The sequence below is a fragment of the Pseudophryne corroboree genome, chromosome 3 (genome assembly GCF_028390025.1).
Source record: "Pseudophryne corroboree isolate aPseCor3 chromosome 3, aPseCor3.hap2, whole genome shotgun sequence".
In the NCBI taxonomy this organism is placed as follows: Eukaryota; Metazoa; Chordata; class Amphibia; order Anura; family Myobatrachidae; genus Pseudophryne; species Pseudophryne corroboree.
Window position 1 is genome coordinate 45,193,315 of NC_086446.1, and position 19,654 is coordinate 45,212,968.

At 49.6% G+C, this 19,654-nt stretch overlaps 1 protein-coding gene across 1 annotated transcript in view; it reads right to left on the reverse strand.

Annotated features, from left to right (window-relative positions):
* The window catches only part of LOC135057138 (zinc finger protein 16-like), a 130,010-nt gene that overhangs the window by 22,842 nt on the left and 87,514 nt on the right, over positions 1 to 19,654 (reverse strand). Inside the window, exons 9-11 of the mRNA XM_063963034.1 lie at positions 8,589 to 8,709; positions 5,763 to 5,859; positions 4,951 to 5,109 (exon numbers count right to left, since the gene is read on the reverse strand). Coding sequence (XP_063819104.1) covers positions 4,951 to 5,109; positions 5,763 to 5,859; positions 8,589 to 8,709 — 377 coding nt within the window. The remainder of the gene's footprint in view (positions 1 to 4,950; positions 5,110 to 5,762; positions 5,860 to 8,588; positions 8,710 to 19,654) is intronic.

The following is a 19,654-nucleotide window of genomic DNA, read 5'->3' on the forward strand; positions in this document are numbered from 1 at the left end:
TCAGACGCTCCCTGACCATGGTCTGGATTTCCAGAGCTTTGACCTCCGGAAGAAACACTCTCTGTATTTCCGTGTCTAGGCCCATGCCCAGGAAGGGCAGCCGAGTGGTCGGGATCAACTGAGACTTTGGCAAACTTAGTATCCAACCGTGATGTCGCAGAACCGACAGGGAGAGATCCACATTTCTTAACAACTGTTCCTTTGACCTCTCCTTTATCAGGAGATCGTCCAAGTACGGGATAACTGTGATCCCTTGCTTGCGAAGGAGGACCATCATCTCAGCCATTACCTTGGTGAAAACCCTCGGGCCGTGGAAAGCCCAAACGGCAACGTCTGAAATTGGTAATGACAATCCTGCACCGCAAACCTCAGGAAAGCCTGATGAGGAGGGAATATCGGGATGTGTAAGTAAGCATCCTTTATGTCTACTGACGCCATTAAATCCCCCCCTTCGAGGCTGGAGATCACCGCTCGAAAAGACTCCATCTTGAACTTGAACGTTTTCAAATATGGGTTGATGTATTTTAGGTTCAGAATCGGTCTGACCGAACCGTCCGGCTTCGGCACCACAAAGAGGCTCGAATAGAACCCTTTCCCCCGATCTGAAGGGGGAACCGGCACCACGACCCTCTGTTGACACAACTTTTGTAAAGCATCCCTCACCACCTCTCTTTTCGGGAAGAGAAGTTGGCAAAGCCGACACGAAAAACTGGTTGGGGGGCATCTTCTGAAACTCCAGCCTGTACCCTTGGGACACTATTTCTAAGACCCAAGGATCCAGGGCCGAACGAACCCAGACCTGTTTGAAGAATTGGAGACGGCCCCCCACCGGTAGGGACTCCCCCAGTGGAGCCCCAACGTCATGCGGTGGACTTGGTAGAGGCAGGGGAGGTCTTTTGGTCCTGGGTGCCTGACACTGCAGGCGACTTCCTTCCCCTACCTCTACCCTTTGAAGCGAGGAAGGACGAGCCCTTACCTCTTTTGTACTTATTAGGCCGAAAGGACTGCATCTGCTGATAAGGTATCTTTTTCCGTTGTGGTGGAACATATGGAAGAAAAGATGACTTACCCGCAGTAGTGGTCGACACCAGGTCAGCCAGGCCGTCACCGAACAAGACACTACCTTTAAAAGGGAGAGCTTCCATATTCTTCTTGAAGTCGGCATCAGCATTCCATTGGTGAATCCACAGCGCCCTCCTGGCCGAAATCGCCATGGCATTGGCTCTTGATCCTAAGAGGCCAACATCCCTCGCCGCATCCTTTAGGTAATCTGCAGCGTCCTTAATATAACCAAGAGTCAAAAGAATATTATCTTTATCAAGAGCGTCCATATCAGAAGCCAAATTTTCAGCCCACTTTGCTATTGCACTACTCACCCATACCGACGCCACAGCAGGTCTGAGCAATGCACCAGTATTGACGAAAATGGACTTCAATGTCGTCTCCAGCTTGCGATCCCCAGGATCCTTGAGGGCAGCCGTGTCAGGAGACGGAAGCGCCACTTTCTTGGACAATCGCGCGAGAGCTTTTTCCACATTTGGAGACGACTCCCATTTGTCCCTATCGTCAGAGGGGAAAGGATATGCCATCAAAATTCGCTTGGGAATCTGCCACCTTTTTTCAGGGAACTCCCAAGCCTTTTCACAAAGTTCATTCATTTCATGAGAGGGGGGAAACTTTACCTCAGGTCTTTTCCCCTTAAATAAACAAACCCTTGTGTCAGGAACGGTAGGTTCCTCAGATATACGTAAAACATCTTTAATGGCTATAATCATGTACTGAATACTCTTGACAACCCGTGGATGCAAAGAAGCCTCATTCAAATCGACATCGGAGTCAGAGTCCGTGTCGGTACCTGTATCTGCCATCTGGTTAGAAGCACGCTTCTGTGACCCTGAGACTGTTTGTACCTGAGACAATGCGTCCTCTACAGACGCCATGTTTGTGTCTGAGAATCAGACTTATCCAGTCTCTTAGATAATAAAGCCACATTTGTATTCAGTGTACTCAGCGTAGTCATCCAATCAGCAGTCGGCTGTGCCAACAGACACATACTTAAATCTTTCTCTGCAGCCCCCATAACTTCCTCCGGGGAGGAACACCCAGGCTCAGACATGTCGACACCTCGTGCCGACACACTCACACTTACACAGTCCACAAGCACGGGGACAGCCCCACAGAGAAGCCCTTAGGGAGAACACAGAGAGAGTATGCCATCTCACACCCCAGCGCCCATATACTAACAGAAGTTAGTAACATGCTCAGCGCCGACAATATAACTTGAAAAGCACCAAATTTAAGTGCCCCCCCCCCCCCCCGTTTTCCCTCCCCAAGTACTTGCAGCAGCTTGGAGGTCCGGGCAGCGTCTCTGCAGCGCTGTAAGAATAGGAGAAAATGGCGCTGGTGAGCAATGTGCGGCAAAGCCCCGCCCCCTTCCCGGCGCGCTGTAGCCCGCTAAAATTTGAAATTGCAAAGTGGCGAGGGTACTCTATACAGTGATCGGACACCGTATAGCCTTCTTTTACCACCAAAAACCTCAGTAACTGCTGCCCAGGGCGCTCCCCCCTAGCTCCCTGCACCCTATGAGTGCCGTTGGTGTGTGTGTGGGAACATGGAGCGCAGCGCTACCGCTGCGCTGTACCTCCGTTACTGAAGTCTTCTGCCATCACTGAAGTCTTCGGATCTTCTCATACTCACCCGGCTTATTTCTTCTGGCTTCTGTGAGGGGGGTGACGGTGCGGCTCCGGGAACAAGCAGCTAGGCGAACCAAGTGATCGACCCTCTGCAGCTAATGGTGTCCTGTAGCCTAAGAAGCAGAGCCCTTAACTCACAGAAGTAGGTCTGACTTCTCTCCCCTCAGTCCCACGCTGCAGGGAGCCTGTAGCCAGCAGGTCTCCCTGAAAATAATAAACCTAACAAACGTCTTTCCAGAGAAACTCTGTAGAGCTCCCCAAGTGTGTGTCCAGTCAGTCCTGGGCACAAAGTCTAACTGAGGTCTGGAGGAGGGGCATAGAGAGAGGAGCCAGTTCACACCCAGTTTAAGTCTTTACAGTGTGCCCAAGCTCCTGCGGATCTCGTCTATACCCCATGGTCCTTTTGGAGTCCCCAGCATCCTCTAGGACGTAAGAGAAAAGTACGTAGGTTAAAGATTACATCCAGCAGCCACAGCTGCTCGAATTTCAGTGTAAAAGGTATTGCTTTTTCTGTCCTGTATGTAAATCAGCTTTCACAGTATAATGTCCCATTACCAGCAGCCACCTCTCCAGTCATCACCCAGACACGTCCCCCGGTGTTACTGTATAATGACCCATTATCAGCAGTCATCTCTCCATTCCCAGCAGTCACCGCTCCAGTCATCACCCAGACACGTCTCCTGGTGTTGCTGTATAATGTCCCATATCCAGCAGTCACCTCTCCAGTCATCACCCAGACACATCCCCCGGTGTTACTGTATAATGTCCCATTCCCAGCAGTCACCTCTCCAGTCATCACCCAGACACATCCCCTGGTGTTACTGTATAATGTCCCATTCCCAGCAGTCACCTCTCCAGTCATCATCCGGACACATCTCCTGGTATTACCGTATAATGTCCCATTCCCAGCAGTCACCTCTCCAGTCATCACCCAGACACGTCCCCTGGTGTTACTGTATAATGACCCATTCCCAGCAGTCACCTCTCCAGTCATCACCAGGACACGTCCCCTGGTGTTAGTGTATAATGTCCCATTACCAGCAGTCACCTCTCCAATCATCACCCAGACATGACCCCTGGTGTTACTGTATATTGCCCCATTCCCAGCAGTCACCTCTCCAGTCATCACCCAGACACATCCCCTGCTGTTACTGTATAATGCCCCATTCCCAGCAGTCACCTCTCCAGTCATCACCCGGACACATCTCCTGGTGTTACTGTATAATGTCCCATTCCCAGCAGTCACCTCTCCAGTCATCACCCAGACACGTCCCCCGGTGTTACTGTATAATGACCCATTACCAGCAGTCATCTCTCCATTCCCAGCAGTCACCGCTCCAGTCATCACCCAGACACGTCTCCTGGTGTTGCTGTATAATGTCCCATATCCAGCAGTCACCTCTCCAGTCATCACCCAGACACATCCCCCGGTGTTACTGTATAATGTCCCATTCCCAGCAGTCACCTCTCCAGTCATCACCCAGACACGTCACTTGGTGTTACTGTATGATGACCCATTCCCAGCAGTCACCTCTCCAGTCATCACCCAGACACGTCCCCTGGTGTTACTGTATAATGCCCCATTCCCAGCAGTCACCTCTCCAGTCATCACCCAGACACATCCCCTGGTGTTACTGTATAATGTCCCATTCCCAGCAGTCACCTCTCCAGTCATCATCCGGACACATCTCCTGGTATTACCGTATAATGTCCCATTCCCAGCAGTCACCTCTCCAGTCATCACCCAGACACGTCCCCTGGTGTTACTGTATAATGACCCATTCCCAGCAGTCACCTCTCCAGTCATCACCAGGACACGTCCCCTGGTGTTAGTGTATAATGTCCCATTACCAGCAGTCACCTCTCCAATCATCACCCAGACATGACCCCTGGTGTTACTGTATATTGCCCCATTCCCAGCAGTCACCTCTCCAGTCATCACCCAGACACATCCCCTGCTGTTACTGTATAATGCCCCATTCCCAGCAGTCACCTCTCCAGTCATCACCCGGACACATCTCCTGGTGTTACTGTATAATGTCCCATTCCCAGCAGTCACCTCTCCAGTCATCACCCAGACACGTCCACTGGTGTTACTGTATAATGTCCCATTCCGAGCAGTCACCTCTCCAGTCATCACCCAGACACGTCCTCTGGTGTTACTGTATAATGCCCCATTCCGAGCAGTCACCTCTCCAGTCATCACCCAGACACATCCCCTGGTGTTACTGTATAATGCCCCATTCTCAGCAGTCACCTCTCCAGTTGGCAACTGAATGATCTTGTTGGTGAGTTCCAGGATCATTTGGTCATTTTGTCTCTCATTTATCAGTGAGTGAGTTGGAGGCACAGTGATGGAGTCACAGCCGATGGGTGTCAAATGGTCACTGGATATCTTCTTCACTACTGTATAATCCTGTATATTGGGACAACATTGAAATATAAATTAAAAGTTTGCCAATTTGGATTAACTCTTTTTAGAGAATAATTGTGCAAAATGTCCCTGTATGTATTACTATAGCTATACATGATGTCACTGTGACACTTTTACATCCCCTCACCTCCCCAGTCATGTCCCTGTATTATTACAATAGATATGTGATGTCACTGTTACACTCCCAGAGCCCCTCACCTCCTCAGTCATGTCCCTGTATTAGTACTATAGATATAGGTGATGTCACTATGACTCTCCCAGATCCCCTCACCTCCCCAGTCATGTCCCTGTATTATTATTATTATAGATATGTGATGTCACTGTTACACTCCCAGATCCCCTCACCTCCTCAGTCATGTCCCTGTATTATTACTATAGATATAGGTGATGTCACTATGACACTCGCAGATCCCCCTCACCTCCCCAGTCATGTCCCTGTATTATTATTATTATTATAGATATAAGTGATGTCACTGTGACACTCCCAGATCCACTCACCTCCCTGTATTATTACTATAGGTATAAGTGATGTCACTGTGACACTCCCAAATCCCCTCACCTTCCCAGTCATGTCCCTGTATTATTATTACTATAGATATAAGTGATGTCACCGCTGCGCTTTAAGGTCCCCTCACCTCCCCAGTCAGCACGTAGATGATCTCCAGAGTTAGGTTTAGTATCCTGTCGGTCATGTGACTCCGGTCCTTGTCCATCTTCAGTGACTCAGCAATTTATACAGGACGCGTTTCACAATCACGTGATGACTAAACTAAGACTCTGTGGATCCACACTGCGTATTTATCTAGGAATAAATATAATTATTAAAAAAAAATTGAAATAACATCACATTGTACACTTTCAAATATCTTTAATACGGCTTCAATTAACATCAACAACACTTTCCTTAGGGTTCTTCAGGGTAACCGTCCTTTTCCGTCTCAGCAAATGAAGATATCAACATACAGTATGGAAGAAAACAGAAGCACAAGATCTTAGTGTAATATAGTTGTTATCCTTTGTTTTAAACCGTATTACGTAATGATTGTGTTCCTGTTTTGTTCTATATGCTGAAATCTCCATTGACAGAAAAGGAGGGTTACCCTAAATAAAGGGGAGTGTTGAACTGTTTTAATATTTGATTTGTGGGGCAAAAGGTGTGATCTCCCTTTTCTTTTGTCGTAATAAGGCTGCTAAAGGCTGAGTATTAATCAGCTGACATTCGGATATAAGAAAAAGGAGAGTTATGGTAGACTTAACATGGTTAACTCTCTTTCTGCGAGGTGCTCTGGGTTCCACAGGAAATACATGGGGGTGTAGAGTGGATCTTGATCCAGAGGCACCAACAGGCTAAAGCTTTAGGCTGTCCCAGGATGCATTGGGGCCTCCTATATAGCCCCGCCTCCAGGCAGTGTGAGCTCAGTTTTGTTAACCAGTCCAATGCAGAAGCAGGTAATAGAGATGGTAGACGTTAGTCACATAGAAGCACGTTCTCACGACAGGAGAAGGGACCAGCGGCTAATGCCATACAAACCCATAGCAGCTATGTGCATCAGGGTGGGTGCCCTGTGGAACCCAGTATACCTCGCAGAAAGAGAGTTAACAACGGTAAGTCTACCATAACTCACCTTTTCTGCAGCGGGGTACACTGTGTACCAAAGGAAATACATCGGGATGTCCTGATGCAGTTTTCTCAAGGGAGGGGACGCGCCTTAGCGGGTAAGAGAACCCGGCGTCCAAAGGAAGCATCCTCAGAGGCGGATGTATCAAAGGCATAGAACCTAATGAACGTGTTCACTGAGGACCACGTGGCAGCCTTGCACAATTGTTCTGCGTGCGTCACAGCGGGCCACCCAAGAAGGTCTAACAGACCGAGTAGAATGGGCCTTGATAGAAGCAGGAGCTGGGAGTCCAGCCTGCACATAAGCCTGTGCAATCACCATTCTAATCCATCTGGCCAGGGGTTGCTCATTCGCAGGCCAGCCACGTTTGTGGAAACCAAACAGTACAAAATGGGTATCTGACCTCCTGATAGAGGCAGTCCTCCCCACATATATACGGACAGCCCTTACCACATCCAAAGACCGCTCTTTGGGGGACAAGTCAGAAGAGTTGAAGGGGGTCATTGCGAGTTGATTGCTAGCTGCCGTTGTTTGCAGCGCAGCGATCAGGTAAAAAAATCGTCATTTCTGCCCATGCGTATGCACCGCAATACGCACGCACGACGTAGAGGTACAAAGAGCATTGTAGTTTTGCACAGGTTCTAGCAAAGATTCCATTCGCACTGGTGGACGCAAGAAGATTGACATGAAGTGGGTGTTTCTGGGTGGCAACTGACCGTTTCAGGGAGTGTTTGGAAAAACGCAGGCGTGTCTGAAGAAACGCAGGCGTGGTTGTAAATTCGCTGGGCGGGGGTCTGACGTCAAATCCGGACACGAATAGGCTGAAGTGATCGCAAGCGCTGACTAGGTTCAGAGCTACTCAGAAACTGCACAAACTGTTTTTGCTGAGCACGGCTGCACATGCGTTAGCACTCCTGCAATGCGAAAATATACTCCCCAGTGGGCGGCGACTATGCGTTTGCACGGCTGGTAAAAACAGCTAGCGAGCGATCAACTCGGAATGACCCCCAAAGGCCGGAACCACAATCTCTTGGTTAAAGGTGAAAAGATGACACCACTTTATGTAAGTAACCTGGGCGAGTTCTCAAAACTGCCCGGTCACAATGGAATATTAGAAAGGTGCTTTATCCTGTCGTCCACCCTAAGTCCAACACCCTTCTAGCAGAGGCAATAGCCAGCAGAAACAGGACCTTGGCGTTGAGACATTTAAGGTCCACTGACTCAAGAGGTTCAAATGGAGACTTTTGCAGGGCATTCAGGACAACAGACAGATCCCATGGAGCCACAGGAGGGACATAGGGAGGCTGAGTCCGTAACACACCATGAGTGAAAGTATGAACGTCCGGTATAGACTAAATTTTTCTCTGAAACCACACCGACAAGGCAGATATGTGAACCTTGAGGGAGGCAAGACGAAGGCCTAAGTCCAGGCCTTGTTGCAGGAAAGCCACAATTCTGGATGTTTTGAATCTGTACGCATCATAGTTCTTACCAGCACACTAGGTGAAGTAAGAATTCCAGACCCTATAATAGATCCGAGCAGACGTCGGCTTACGGGCTTTCAACATAATTTGAATGACCGCCTAAGAGAATCCTTTGGCTCTCAGGAGTGATGCTTCAAGCGCCACGCCGTCAAAGCTAGTCTGGCCAAGTCTGGATAAAGACAAGGGCCCTGAACGAGTAGGTCTGGTCGTTGAGGAAGTAGAAGATAACGCTCAGTCGATAGACGCTGCAGGTCTGAGAACCAATGCCGTCTGGACCACACCGGAGCGACTAGAAGTAGTATTCCTCCTTCTTGCTTGAACTTCCACAGAACCCTGGTGTCAGCATCCGGAGTCTTACCTCCGGATCTGGTCCATGCGGCATTCCTGTAAGCTGGTTGGTGTGGCTGCAGCGGATAGGAGCTGCAGCAGCAAGGTCCTCTGGTGCAGCTGCCGGGCGTCTGGAGGCCGGGATCCGGGTCCTAGGGAGCGGAGCATGGCAGCTGGAGGTGTCTGTTTTCAAGTGGCCTGTTGCTGGAGTGCGGTGTCTGGGAGGCTGAGGCCAGAGGTAGTGGCTGTGTGCTGGTTCCACATGTGTCCTCTGGGCAGGGAGCCGCCATGTTGGAGACCAAGCCAAGCCAATAGGTATCCCAGTTCGTATCCAGCCAATCCGATGCAGTCTTCCCTTATAAAAAAGGGGTTAATGCTTAGCTATGGTGCCAGTGCTTCTAGTTACTTGCTGCAGTAAGGTGCTCAAGCTCTGTGCTCCCAGGTTAACCCCTGGTATCCTGGTTCTGTGGAGGCCGCCTGGTGGTCAGTTCTGTTATTGCAGTCCTTTCCTTCCAGTTGACCTGCTCTTGAGGTTTAACTGCTGGGTCCTCTATCTGGTAGAGGGTCTCCGTTTACTGTCAGTGCTCACAGCGATCCTTTCTTCAACATCGTTCTTCAAGTCATCTCGTCATTCAGTCTTATTCAGCATTGTTCACAAGTCATCTCTTCATTCATTGTATTTCAGCATCGTTTACAAATCACAAGTCATCACCTCATTTAGCGTCCTTCAGCATTGTTTACAAATCACAAGTCATCTCCTCATTCAGTGTATTTCAGCATCGTTTACAAGTCACTTCTCCATTCAGTATTCTTCAGCACCATCTACAAGTCACGAACATTTCGTTCTTCAGAACTCACTCTGACTTATCTCCTAGTTGTGGTGTATTACTGAAGTCTCATTAAAACTAAATTAATCTTTCTTCAGAGTATTTGGTTTCAGTCATTGTCCTCATTGCCTACCCCTCTTCACCTTCAGGCCTACTCTTCAATCCATGAGTAAGAACTATATTCAGCCACCTCATTTCCTTCCTTTGCCGAATGCTGCTCCCTTAGTCAATTGTCAGTCATCAGAGCCTCAACTCATGTCGAGCGTGACACCTGGGCAGGAGTGACACTGGAGGGAGGACATAAGGCTGCCGAAAGATCCATGGAATGGCAAGTGCATCCACGAACGCTGCTTGAGGATCCCTGGTCCTTGATCCAAAGACCAGAACTTTGTGATTGTGTCGAGATGCCATCGGGTCTACATCTGGTAGGCCCCACGTGTCCACTAGGAATTGAAAGACTTCCTGATGAAGACTCCACTCTCCGGTGTGTACGTCCTGGCGACTGAGGAAGTCTGCTTCCCAGTTTAGGACTCCCAGAATGAACACTGCCGATATTGCTGGCAGATGGCGTTCCACCCATAGAAGAATCTTTGACACTTTCATCATTGCCATGCGGCTTCGAGTGCTGCCTTGATGGTTGATGTATGCCACTCTGGTGGCATTGTATGACCGTACTTGAACAGGTCTGTTCTGTACCAGAGGCAGGGCGAAGGGTAACGCATTGAACACCGCCCGCAGTTCTAGAATGTTTAATCAGGAGGCGGGACTCCTTCTTGGTCCAACGACACTGGAAAGAGTGTTGCTCCAACACCGCACCCCATCCCCGCAGACTGGCATCCGTTGTCAGCAGGACCAAGTCAGGAATCCAGAAGGAATGACCCCTGCTCAATTGCTGGACCCGGAGCCACCAGGTTAGCGAATGACGAACCTCCGGAGTCAAAGTAATTATGTGAGATCTGATCCGATGAGGTAGGCCGTCCCACTTGGAAAGGATTAGCCTCTACAGGGGGTGGGAATGAAATTGAGCGTACTCTACCATGTTGAATGCTGACACCATCAGGCCAAGTACTTGCATCGCCGAGTGTATCAAGATTCTGGGGCGACAGAGAAAGCATCTTATCCTGTCCTGAAGCTTCAAGACTTTTCCCGGAGACAGGAACAGACGTTGACTGTGTGTCCAGGAGTGCCCCCAGGTGCACCATGCTCTGAGCTGGGACCAGCGAGGATTTCGTCCAATTGATGAGCCACCCATGGGCTTGTAGGAAGTTTACCATCAGTTGTAGATGACTGAGGAGGACATTGTGGGAGTTTGCCAGGATCAGCAAGTCGTCCAGAGACGGCAGGATCCTGACTCCCTGGCGACAGAGCTGTGCCGTCATTACGGCCATGACCTTCATGAAGATCAGAGGAGCTGTAGCCAGTCCGAATGGCAGAGCCTGGAACTGATACTGTAGGTTGCCAATAGCAAACCGCAGATGCTGCTGATGTGACTTGGCAATATATGCAGGTACGCATCCTGTATATCCAGGGATACCATATAGTCTCCAGTATCCATCGCTAGCACAATTGAGCGCAACGTTTCCAAATGGAATTTGGACACACTCATACCCCTTTCACATCGCACAAATAACCTGGTATCGACACGGCAATAAACGGGTCAGTGTGCGATGTGAAAGCTCCTTTGCTGAATTAGCGGGTCGCCTGACCCGGTAATTCAACCCGGTAAAAAAGAAGGGTTATTACCGGGTTGCATACCGGGTCATGTGCAGTGTGAATGGGAGCCGTTCCGATGCGACACGGCTCCCATTCACAGCATAGGGAGAGGCGGCGCAGGAGATGAGCTCATCTCCCAGCGCCGCCTCGACCCCCGCCCCTGCTGCTGCTGCGCCCCCCGCTGCTATGGAAACCGACCTGGTATATTGCCGGGTCGGAAAGCCAGCAAAGGAGCGCAAATGCCGGATCCCACCCGGTATGGACACGCTTCTCTTACCGGGTGGGATCCGGCATTTGCGATCTGAAAGCAGCATTACAAACTTGTTTAGTGATTGGAGGTTGAGTATAGGCTGGAATGACCCATTAGGTTTCGGTACTAGAAACAGGGTTGAGTAGTAACTACTGCCCCTTTGGGACAGAGGTACCGGTACTACCACTCCTGTATCCAGGAGAGAACTCACAAACTGCTACAGCGAACAGGCCGCAGGAGTATGCAACGCCTCTTGGGAGGTGACGGGGATGCGGCACTGAATGTCATTCTGACATATACTGTAACAGTGCTGCATCCCTTGAAGTCTTCTTTGAAAGACTATCATCTGCGTCCTCTCTTACCTGCTCCTACATTGGACTTGTTAATGAAACTGAGCTCACAGTGCCTGGAGGCGGGGTTACAGAGGACGTCCCAATGCATTCTGGGACAGCCTAAAGCTTTAGCCTGTTGGTGCCTCTGGATCAAGATCCACTCTACACCCCGATGTAATTCTTGTGGAGCCCAGTGTACCCCGCAGCAGAAACAATAAGATTTTACTCACCGGTAAATCTATTTCTCGTAGTCCGTAGTGGATGCTGGGAACTCCGAAAGGACCATGGGGAATAGCGGCTCCGCAGGAGACTGGGCACAACTAAAGAAAGCTTTAGGTCACCTGGTGTGCACTGGCTCCTCCCACTATGACCCTCCTCCAAGCCTCAGTTAGGACACTGTGCCCGGACGAGCTGAAATTTTTGAGGCGGCCCCCCACCGTACCTGGCTCCGCCTGTGGAGCCCCACCGTCATGCGGCGGACTTGGAAGAAGAAGCGGGGGAGGACTTTTGCTCCTGGGAACCTGCTGCTTGTTGCAGCCTTTTTCCCCTACCTCTGCCTCTAGACAGAAAAGACCCGCCTTTTCCACGCCTGTTTTTCTGGGCCCGAAAGGACTGAACCTGATAAAACGGAGCCTTCTTAGGCTGTGAGGGAACATGGGGTAAAAATGCTGACTTCCCAGATGTTGCTGTGGAAACTAGGTCCGAGAGACCATCCCCAAATAACTCCTCACCCTTGTAAGGCAAAACTTCCATGTGCCTTTTTGAATCTGCATCCCCTGTCCACTGCCGAGTCCATAAGCCTCTCCTAGCAGAAATGGACAATGCACTTACTTTAGATGCCAGCCGGCAGATCTCCCTCTGTGCATCTCTCATGTATAAGACTGAGTCTTTGATATGCTCTATAGTTAGCAAAATAGTGTCTCAGTCTAGTGTGTCAATATTTTCTGACAGATTATCTGACCACGCAGCGGCAGCACTGCACATCCATGCTGACGCAATAGCTGGTCTAAGTATAATGCCTGAGTGTGTGTATACAGACTTCAGGATCGCCTCCTGCTTTCTATCAGCAGGCTCCTTGAGGGCGGCCGTATCCGGGGACGGTAGTGCCACCTTTTTAGACAAACGTGTGAGCGCTTTATCCACCCTAGGAGGTGTTTCCCAACGTGACCTATCCTCTGGCGGGAAAGGGAACGCCATCAGTAACTTCTTAGGAATTACCAATTTTTTATCAGGGAAAGCCCACGCTTCTTCACACACTTCATTTAATTCTTCTGATGGGGGAAAAACTACGGGTAGTTTTTTCTCCCCAAACATAATACCCTTTTTAGTGGTACCTGGATTTATATCAGAAATGTGTAACACCTCTTTCATTGCCTCAATCATGCAGCGAATGGCCTTAGTGGACAGTAGACTAGACTCATCGTCGTCGACACTGGTGTCAGTATCCGTGTCGACATCTGCGTCTGCCATCTGAGGTAGCGGGCGTTTTAGAGCCCCTGATGACCTTTGAGACGCCTGGACAGGCACGAGCTGAGAAGACGGCTGTCCCACATTTGGCATGTCGTCAAATTTTTTATGTAAGGAGTCTATACGTGCACTCAATTCTTTCCATAAGCCCATCCACTCAGGTGTCTGCCCCCCAGGGGGTGACATCCCTTCTATAGGCATCTGCTCCGCCTCCACATCATTATCCTCGTCAAACATGTCGACACAGCCGTACCGACACACCGCACACACACAGGGAATGCTCTAACAGAGGACAGGACCCACAAAAGCCCTTTGGGGGGACAGAGTGAGAGTATGCCAGCACACACCAGAGCGCTATATAATGCAGGGACTGTGTTATGTCCCCTATAGCTGCTTTATCTATATAAATATATACTGCGCCTAAATTTAGTGCCCCCCCTCTCTTTTTTACCCTTTTCTGTAGTGTAGACTGCAGGGGAGAGCCAGGGAGCTTCCTTCCAGCGGAGCTGTGAGGGAGAAATGGCGCCAGTGTGCTGAGGGAGATAGCTCCACCCGTTTTCCACTGACTATTCTCCCGCTTTTTTCTGGATTCTGGCAGGGGTATTTACTACATATACAGCCTCTGGGGCTATATATTGTGGTATTTTTGCCAGCCAAGGTGTTTATATTGCTGCTCAGGGCGCCCCCCCCCAGCGCCCTGCACCCTCAGTGACCGGAGTGTGAAGTGTGTATGAGGAGCAATGGCGCACAGCTGCAGTGCTGTGCGCTACCTTGGTGAAGACTGAGTCTTCATGCCGCCGATTTTCCGTACCATCTTCTTGCTTCTGGCTCTGTAAAGGGGACGGCGGCGCGGCTCCGGGACCGAACATCAAGGCTGGGCCTGCGGTCGATCCCTCTGGAGCTAATGGTGTCCAGTAGCCTAAGAAGCCCAAGCTGGCTGCAAGCAGGCAGGTTCGCTTCTTCTCCCCTTAGTCCCTCGCTGCAGTGAGCCTGTTGCCAGCAGGTCTCACTGAACATAAAAAACCTAATTCTAACTTTCTTTTTAGAAGCTCAGGAGAGCCCCTAGTGTGCATCCAACCTCGGCCGGGCACAAAATGTAACTGAGGCTTGGAGGAGGGTCATAGTGGGAGGAGCCAGTGCACACCAGGTGACCTAAAGCTTTCTTTAGTTGTGCCCAGTCTCCTGCGGAGCCGCTATTCCCCATGGTCCTTTCGGAGTTCCCAGCATCCACTAGGACGTTAGAGAAATGTAATTGGCAGTAGGGACGGTGTAATGGTTAGCATTACTGCCTCACAGCGCTGAGGTCATGGGTTCGATTCCCACCATGGCTCGAACTGTGTGGAGTTTGTATATTCTCCCCGTCAGGGTTATAACTAAAGTAGTACATGTACCCAGACTGTCTGGCTCTGCACGCGGTGCCGGTGAGAGCTGTAGCGATGTCCGCTGTGTTATATAACAGGCGGCAGCACTGTCCGGCTAGTGAGCGTGTAAAGCTCTGTCTGGTCCAGGTACAGATAGTCAGACGATGCCCAGAGATGGGGGCGGGGTAGTGCTGCTTTCAATTATGCTGCAAACTGCAAAAAAAGACTATCCATCTGCCTCAACGCGTCTTTGCCTGCTGACTGGCAGCCTGGGGTGCCTGACAGGAGCAGTGGGAGAGGCCAGTGCATGGAGGAGAGGAGGAGCAGCAGCATGGTGGCCAGCCACACCTGGCCTCCCGTCTTTTCCATAGGCTGCATCTAACTGTGGTTGCGCATAGGAACATTTATTTTATTCTGTATTATTTTCCCAGTGATATAATGCAGGGAGCTAGTACGGTGATGTTTACAGTGTAGGGTATAGAGGGGTCAGGGATGTAGTGTAGGGTATAGAGGGGTCAGGGATGTTGTGTAGGGTGTAGAGGGGTCAGGGATGTAGTGCAGACCCTCCAACATGACCCGCCCCACTAGGTACAAAATGCTCTGTTCCTGGACTTCCCTCTTAATTTATGATTTCCATCACCTGTGTTGAACTAGTTAAATGATAACAAAGCTGTTTCTTCACAGGTGATGGCAATAATAAATTAAGAGGGAAGTCCAGAAACAGAGCATTTTGTACCTAGTGGGGCGGGTCATGTTGGAGGGTATGTGTAGTGTTCTAGGGTATAGAGAGGGTCACTGCATGGTCCCCCACTCTGCCCTGTATCATAATACCACATATCAGTGTGTGCTGGGAGCTGTGTTATTCTCCCCTCATATATCACTGTCTGGTCCCTTCTCCCCTATATAATAATCATATATAATAAGTTACCTCTTGTAGTAATGAGGCTCTCCAAAGTGACGGCTGAGGACTCCCTAACTCCGCCCCCTCTGTAGGAGGATATGACGTTCTAATATCTTTCGCGACTACAGGAAAATGGCCGCCGCACATATGAGATAGGTGATTTGGTTACTCTAGTGATGACCTGTGTGATGCTGCTACCGCTATCTACATGACGTCCGGCGTGTCTACTGGCACCTGATTGGCTGCTCTGTGCGTCAATCACAGCTCTAAATGAGATGGGGCGGTATCTGTCTGTAGTCATAGTGAAAGTGGATGGGAGGAACCGGTGGGACAGCTTGAAATGCGATTGGCTGATGTGAGGTGAGCGGGAGGGGACAGCTGAGGGGTGGGCGTGTCCATAGGATAATAGGAGGTAGAGCAGCAGGGACAGTAACCATGGCTACAGAGGAGCCCCGCCCCTCCCACTTAATTCTAGCATCTACCGTCCCCAATATCTCCCTTATACTGCAGCCTGTGGTGTCACCTCACTGTACCACAGGGGGAGCGGCCTGTGGTGTCACCTCACTGTACCGCAGGGGGAGCGGCCTGTGGTGTCGCCTTACTGTACCGCAGGGGGAGCGGCCTGTGGTGTCACCTCACTGTACCGCAGGGGGTGGAGCCTGTGATGTCAGCTTACTTTACTGCAGGGGGAGCAGCCTGTGGTGTCACCTTACCGTACCGCAGGTGGGAGTGGCCTGTGGTGTTACCTTACCGCATGGGGGCGGCCTGTGGTGTCACCATACTGTACCACAGGGAGAGCGGCCTGTGGTGTCACCTTACTGTACCGCAGAGGGAGAAGCCTGTTGTGTCACTTTACTATACCACAGGGGGAGCAGCTTGTGTCATCACCTTACTGTACTGCAGGGGGAGCAGCCTGTGGTGTCACCTCACTGTGCCTCAGGGGGAGCTGCACGTGGTGTCACCTCACTGTACTGCAAGGGGAGCGGCCTGTGATGTCACCTTACTGTACCGCAGAGGGAGTGGCTTGTGACATCACCTTATTGTACCGCAGGGGACGCGGCCTGTGGTGTCACCTTACTGTACAGCAGTGGGAACTGCCTGTGGTGTTACATTATTGTACCACAGGGGGAGCAGCCTGTGGTGTCACCTTATTTTACTGCAGGGGTGTCACATTACTACAATGCAAGACAAGCAAGCCCGGGTCTATGTTACTTTAATGCAACAAGAGCAGCCTGCTGTGTCACATTACTATACTACAGGTGGAGCAGACTCTGCTGCCATGTTATTATAATGCAAGTTATTAGGCAGAGGAAGCAGACTCTGTTGTGCTACTATAATGGAGATGGGGAAAGCTTTGGCTTCGAGTTACTAGAATGCCAGGGGAGCAGCCTGTGGTGTCACATTACTATAATGCAGGGGAAGCAGCCTGTGGTGTCACGTTACTATAATGCAGGGGAAGCAGCCTGTGGTGTCACGTTACTATAATGCAGGGGAAGCAGCCTGTGGTGTTATGTTAATATAATGCAGGTGGAGCAGACTGTGATGTCATATTATTAGGCAAGGGGAGCTGACTCTGCTGTGTTACTATAATGCAGGGGAAGGAGCCTGTGGTGTCATGTTACTATAATGCATGGGGAGTAGCCTGTGGTGTCACAATACTATAATGCAGGAGGAGCAGACTCTGGTGTCTCTCATGCTGAAACATATGTATCAACGATGTAACTGGCCAATCACTGGCCAGATTTGTTGAAGGACAGCATCATCAGCCAATCGGGGCTGATTAACGTTGGTATGCGCCAATTGGTAGTGCCTGTTAGTATTTTCATTGGAAGAAAGTCTATTCATATTTGATGGACAGCAATTTTGACCAATAAGGAAAAGTCCTGGCTTTCTGTTTATGACCAGGGAATACCTGTCAGCGTAGTGGTCAGTAAGGAGGTTAGTATTGTGGTGGGGATCACTCATAGTATAGTAGTGTGTTATAATAATGGAACAGATCAATGGACTGGACTGAGTAGTATGTGTTACCAAATATATATTGTCAGATCTGGTTATTCCCAATTCCATATACTGGTCATCACAAGTATATATATTTCTCATATTAACAATGTAGATGAGAAGTGCACACCCCTACAAGGACAGGTTACTCAGGGAGGGGCATAGAGTAAATGTGGGGGCAGTTACATTGTGGGAAGTTACATACAGGACTATATCCCTGAGGTGTATGTATGGGGGGGACACAGACATATTAATATCTTATTACATAAAAGCATTATAGGGTGATCTATCAGTACCTCCCTTGCATAGGTACAGTGAGATATAACTGGGAGAATCAGTGATCAGCAGCTACAGGTACAAGATCCAGAAGTGCTCACGGTGCTCTTCTAAACAGCACACGTATAATATTGCAGCTGTGCGAACAGGCCGGTTCTGCATATGCACGGCGGCCGTATTGCGCAGGCGCGTCGTTGCCTGGCGCCACCACCGCTAATGACAAAAGCGGTCGCAGCATGACGACCGCAAGAAGATTGACAGGAGGAAGGTGTCAAAGTCGGAAAAATATCACGCTACACGCTGCCATATATTCACCTCATGCGCTTGCCCGCTGCACATGCACTTTCTCTGGCGTGCGTGCACATATTCGCAATTGTGTGACGGCGCCTCTACGGGCGTGCGCTCGAGCGCATGGTATGTGCATTTACGGTAGAGTTTGTGTGCGTCTAGCGGGCGACTCAATCGTTACTTAATAAATCCATATAGCAGGTTTTATAGGTAAAGTTCCCCTTAAAGATAACTGTAAGTTTGTTTAATGTGACTTGCTCATGGACATGGGAATCCCTCTTTTCGTGATACAAAGGGTCTGACTAAGGTTGAACAGTGGTGTCTGGTACCTAACCGAAGAGTATTTTAATAGCAACAATCCGGTGTTGGTTAGGTAAAGATTAATCGCTCCTGCGTATAGTTATGGCCATTAATAATTTCTGGACATTTCCTATATTTGCAGTTCATTATCTATGCGGCAGGAATCCGGCAAATCCCTCCCACCTGAGCTGTTTGTAATAGTCACAGCCCACCTGTTCAAATCCACCTATGACCTTTTGTTATAGTGCAGAGAGACATTCCTGTGTCCAATGAACAATAAGGATGTAGGGCCCTTTGAAGTACACTGTATGTTGTGTATATAAGGGTCACGGTCAACAGACCGGCCAGTACTCTCTCTCACTTCAACATTTATCTCTGATAATTGGAGGACTGGATTCCGGTTGCGCTAGCGAGGGTTCCCCGTATGGTATGTTTCTCTATGGCCATTTTGTTACCCGTGTAATGTTAGCCATTCATTATTAGTCTATGTATTTGTGATCGTTCACTATTGCGTATATTTCTGTCTAGATATTCTGTTAGAATTATGGGGGTCATTCCGAGTTGTTCGCTCGCAAGCCGATTTTAGCAGAGTTGCTCACGCTAAGCCGCCGCCTACTGGGAGTGAATCTTAGCATCTTAAAATTGCGAACGACGTATTCGCAATATTCCGATTAAACACCTCTTAGCAGTTTCTGAGTAGCTTCAGACTTACTCGGCATCTGCGATCAGTTCAGTGCTTGTCGTTCCTGGTTTGACGTCACAAACACACCCAGCGTTCGCCCAGACACTCCCCCGTTTCTCCAGCCACTCCCGCCTTTTTCCCGGAAACGGTAGCGTTTTTCCCCACACGCCCATAAAACGGCCTGTTTCCGCCCAGTAACACCCATTTCCTGTCAATCACATTACGATCACCAGAGCGAAGAAAAAGCCGTGAGTAAAATTCCTAACTTCTTAGCAAATTTACTTGGCGCAGTCGCAGTGCGAACATTGCGCATGCGCACTAAGCGGGAAATCGCTGCGATGCGAAGATTTTTACCGAGCGAACGACTCGGAATGACCCCCTATATGTTAGCTTGTAGTGTATGACTTGTCAACTGTGTTTTCCCCTTTTCGATATAACTAAAAGCTTGTTAGTAAAGGTTTTGGAACCTTAGTAAAGTATTGTGTGTTTCTTACATTGCTGAGGGTATTAGGAGCGTCTCATTCGCTCAAGCAGCTTTAACATATACAAGGTTAAGCAGCGTTATATCGCTACAGTATTTCAGTAGTAAGGTTTACAGTATAAACTCAATCTTTCAAGTGTGTTGCATACAAGGTTTACTGAGTGTCATCCTGTGAGCGTCTGCGCCGCTCGTGTTCCCCTCGCTGTCACAGCGTCCGCTAC